Source organism: Corapipo altera, unplaced genomic scaffold (genome assembly GCF_003945725.1).
Source record: "Corapipo altera isolate COAL_440 unplaced genomic scaffold, ASM394572v1 61069, whole genome shotgun sequence".
In the NCBI taxonomy this organism is placed as follows: Eukaryota; Metazoa; Chordata; class Aves; order Passeriformes; family Pipridae; genus Corapipo; species Corapipo altera.
In genome coordinates this window covers 1-4,177 of record NW_020887364.1, presented here as the reverse complement: position 1 = coordinate 4,177, position 4,177 = coordinate 1, and the positions used below count along the sequence as shown (strand labels likewise).

General features: G+C 61.0%; 1 protein-coding gene across 1 annotated transcript; it reads left to right on the top strand.

The window, feature by feature from the left end:
* Window positions 1-755: 755 nt before the first annotated feature.
* Window positions 756-1,823, top strand: LOC113941585 (hyaluronan and proteoglycan link protein 4-like; the record flags this gene model as incomplete). Its single annotated transcript, XM_027632738.1, has 2 exons — window positions 756-873; window positions 1,461-1,823. Coding segments are annotated over exons 1-2 (481 nt in total), but the record flags the coding sequence as incomplete, so codon positions are not given.
* Between the last annotated feature and the right edge of the window lie 2,354 nt (window positions 1,824-4,177).

Sequence of the window (4,177 nt, the reverse complement as noted above, 5' to 3'; positions counted from 1 at the left end):
GCTCAGGCACCGGGACCTCCGGGGGACACACACACACACGGTCCCCTCGCTATGCCCCCAGACAGAGCAGCGAGACCCCCGAGGGGGTTTGTTCCTCTTCCCGTGCTCCCGGAGAGGCACCAGGACCCCCGGGGGGCTGCCCCGCTCCCCCCGCCCCACATCCAGCTCCCGGTGCCCCTTCCCCACCCTCCCCTGCGCTTGGGGGGGGGGCTCATTCCCGCGCGAGGGGGGACGCGGAACCAGGCTGGGATCTGGGGCACCCCCAGAACGCGGGGCTCGGGATCGCAGCCCCCGGGGATCAGGAGGCTGTGCCCCGGGAAGGGGGGGGAGCGCAGCCGGGGGTCTCGGGGGGCTCCGGCCGCCGCCGCCGCCGCTCCAACCCCATCAGTTCGGTTTCCAGATGTGCCGGCGCTGCCATAAATAACTCAGGAGAAGCGGCCCGGCGCGCCTGGCATGAAATATTCATCGCGGCTGTAACCGAGCGGGGCGAGCCGAGTTCAGCGCCGGGGGCACGGGGGGCCCTGGGGCACGGGGGGGGCGGCGCGGGGAGGCAACGAGAGACCCAGAGCTGCCGGTGCCCCCCCTCCGCTCGGGGCGGGTCAGGGGCCGGCGATGGGTGATGGTACCACGGGGGGGGCGGGGTGGGGACCGGCGTCGCTCCTGGGGGGCTGCCGAGGCCGGGGGTCGGGCAGAGCGGGGTCTCCTCCCGGGGGGAAGCTGGAGGGGGTGCTGAGGGGTCTGCTGTTCCCCCCCAGATGCGTCCCCAAAGCCCCTGGGCCGCCGGCCCGGCAGCTCTGCTGCTCCTCGCGGGAATCCTCGGCTCCGAGGCGCTGCAGAGCCCCCGGGGGAGGAAGAAGGTGGTTCATGTCATGGGTGAGTGGGGAGGGGCGTCCCGGGGTGGGGTGGGGTGGGGTGGGATGGGATGGGATGGGATGGGATGGGATGGGATGGTTTGGGATGGGATGGGATGGAATGGTTTGGGATGGGGTGGGTTAGGATTAGGCTTAGAGTGGTGACAGGGACAGGACCAGTCCTGAGCTGGATACCCCTTGTCCTGAGTGGGGTGTCTCTTGCAGAGGGTGACAGGACAACCCTGATCTGAGTGTCCCTTGTCCTGAGCTGAGTGTCCCTTACAGAGGGTGACAGAGTCAGTCCTGACCTGGGTGTCCCTTGCAGAGGGTGACAGGGCCAGTCCTGACCTGGATGCCCCTCGTCCTGAGCAGGGTGTCCCTTGTCCTGAGCAGGGTGTCCCTTACAAAGGGTGACAGGGCCAGCCCTGATCTGGGTGTCCCTTGTCCTGAGCTGGGTGTCCCTTGCAGAGAGTGACAGGGCCAGTCCTGACCTGGGTGTCCCATGCAGAGGGTGACAGGACAGCCTGAACTGAGTGTCCCCTGTCCTGATCTGGGTGTCCGTTGCCCTGACCTGGGTGTCCCCTGTCCTGACCTGGGTGTCCCTTGCAGAGGGTGACAGCGGTGCCGTGGTGGTGCAGACGGCTCCGGGCAAGGTGGTGACTCACCGGGGCGGGACCATCATCCTTCCCTGCCGCTACCACTACGACGTGTCCGCGCACGACCCGGCCGAGATCCGCCTCAAGTGGACCAAAGTGACGGAGCCCATGGCGTTCGTGGACGTGTTCGTGGCGCTGGGCGAGGCCCGGCGGGCGTTCGGGCCCTACCGGGGGCGCACGGCCCTGCAGGAGGACGGGGCGGGCGACGCCTCCCTCATCATCCGCAACGTGACCCTGCAGGACTACGGGCGCTACGAGTGCGAGGTCACCAACGAGCTCGAGGACGACACCGGCGTGGTCAAGCTGGACCTCGAAGGTACCGGCGTGGAAGGGGGTTTGGGGTGTAAAACCCGATGCCCAAAATGCCCCAAAAGGACCCTCTGAGGCTCTTTTTTGAGTGCCAGAAAGCAAAAGCCACTCGTCTATTTATTTATTTATTTATTTATTTATTTATTTATTTATTTATTTATTCCTGCTGCCCTGGGTGTGTGGGAACCATTCCCAAAGTGCCCCACGCCGAGGTGCAGAGGTGCTCATGGTGGTTTTGTGCTGTAATATAGAATCATAGAATCATAGAATCATAGAATCACAGAATCATAGAATCACAGAATCATAGAATCATAGAATCATAGAATCATAGAATCACAGAATCATAGAATCGATTGGGTTGGAAAAGACCTCCGAGATCATCGAGTCCAACCCATTGTCCAAATCCAGTCCATTTACTAGATCATGGCACTCAGTGCCACGTCCAATCTGCGTTTAAAAATCTCCAGGGATGGTGAATCCACCACCTCTCTGGGCAGCCCATTCCAGTGCCTGATTAATTTTCTCCTGATATCCAACTTAAATTTCCCCTGACGGAGCTTAAGCCCGTGCCCCCTTGTCCTATTGCTGAGTGCCTGAGAGAAATTTAATATTTAATGTCACGTCACCTGTTATAGCTCCTTCCCATCCCACACCTCCCGAATCGGAGTCAGTGGTCCCAAAAATACCCCTTATCTTCTCCTTCCTCGTCTTGATCCTTGGTCCCTGGCATGGTAACACACCTTCTGGGGTGGTTTTAGGACTTCTGAACAGCTTTGACTCGGTTATGTCGAGCAATGTGCCTGTTAGGTCTTATTCTAAGAGCATCTTATACAGATAAAATGTTCTTTACCAGGCTACGACCTCTGCCCCTCGGAATTCTCGACGGGAAACAGTTAAACAGCGTTTTCAGAAACCTTGTACGAAGGTGCTAACAGGACAAAGTGCTAAAAGCTGCACTAAATGTATACAATGTGGGGTTTAAGGCACCAGCAGGATGACACGCAGCCCCCCTCCCAAAAAAAAATGCCAGGCAGGGGAAGTTCAGGAAAGTTTGTTCCAAAAGTCGGGAATACTGGATTTGGAGAGGAAAAGCTGCCACCCCTCCTGTTCCCTGAGAAACACATCCCCTCTTGTGTGGGCTTTTATCTTCCCTGCCCTCCCCTCCCAGACCCTCTCCAAAGGCCCGCAGCCGGTGGGAGTTTCTCTCTCCTCGTAGCTGTGACTTCCCCCTGGAATGCAGGAGGAGAAATCACCCGGATTATCCAAATTATCCCCGAGCAAGGCGCTTCTCCCGGGGCGGGGCAGCACTCCCGAGCGGGACGAGCCCCATCCCCTGGCCACGAATCCCTCCAGAAAGGATCTCCCCCCCTCTTCCTCCCCCCCCCCCCCCCCTCGGCGTGGGATGGTTGGGATGCTGTTCCCGGTGCCCGTGTCCCGTTCTCCCCGGGGCCGGGCGCTTTTCCCGGCGCGTGCCGGTGGTTTATTGCCGCTGTCATTGGCTTTTCCTGTTGCTCCAGGTTTATGGGATGGCAGCTCGTAAACCCCGCGGGCAGACGGCGGCTCCGGGGCTCGTAAAGCACCCGGCTGGGGGGGGGATGAGGGGCTGGGAGCGGCTCCGGGGCTCGTAAAACACCCGGCTGGGGGGGGGATGAGGGGCTGGGAGCGGCTCCGAGCCCGCCGGGACGTCGGGAAAGGGGGAAAAAACTTCTTTTTGGGGGCTGCTGCAGGGGTGCCACGGCCCGGCTGGACACCACTGGTGTCCCCCGTTCTCCCGGAGCCTGGGGGTGGAACGGGGATCCCTAAAACCACAGCGTGGAGGGTCTGGGGGCTCTCAACCCCCCCTTTCCGGGCACAGGGAGGGGCAGCTCATCGTGGCCGGGCTTTGCAGCCGTTTGTGGACAAATCTTGGGGGCAAGAAAGAAAGAAAAAAAAAGGGAAAAAAAGCAGCGAGGTTTAAGAAACGTTGGATCGCGACACGGAGTAAAAATTGAGCCTGAAAACGGCTTTTTCAGGAGGTGGTGTTAAGGATTTTTACTGAAAGCAAATCGAACCGCAGCCATCCCGACCCAGGGCGGTGCCGACCCCGTTTGTTGCGGGTTCAGGCAGGGGAGAACCTCCCGCCCCCAAATTCCTCCTCCCGCTCCTCCTCTCCGTGGTGTCCCCGCTCTCCCGGAGCCTGGGGGTGGAACGGGGATCCCTAAAACCACAGCGGGGAGGGTCTGGGAGCTCTCAACCCACCTCCAGGGGAGAACCTCCCGCCCCCAAATTCCTCCTCCCGCTTCTCCTCTCCGTGGTGTCCCCGCTCTCCCAGAGCCTGGGGGTGGAACTGGGATCCCTAAAACCGGAGCCTGGGGGTGGAAC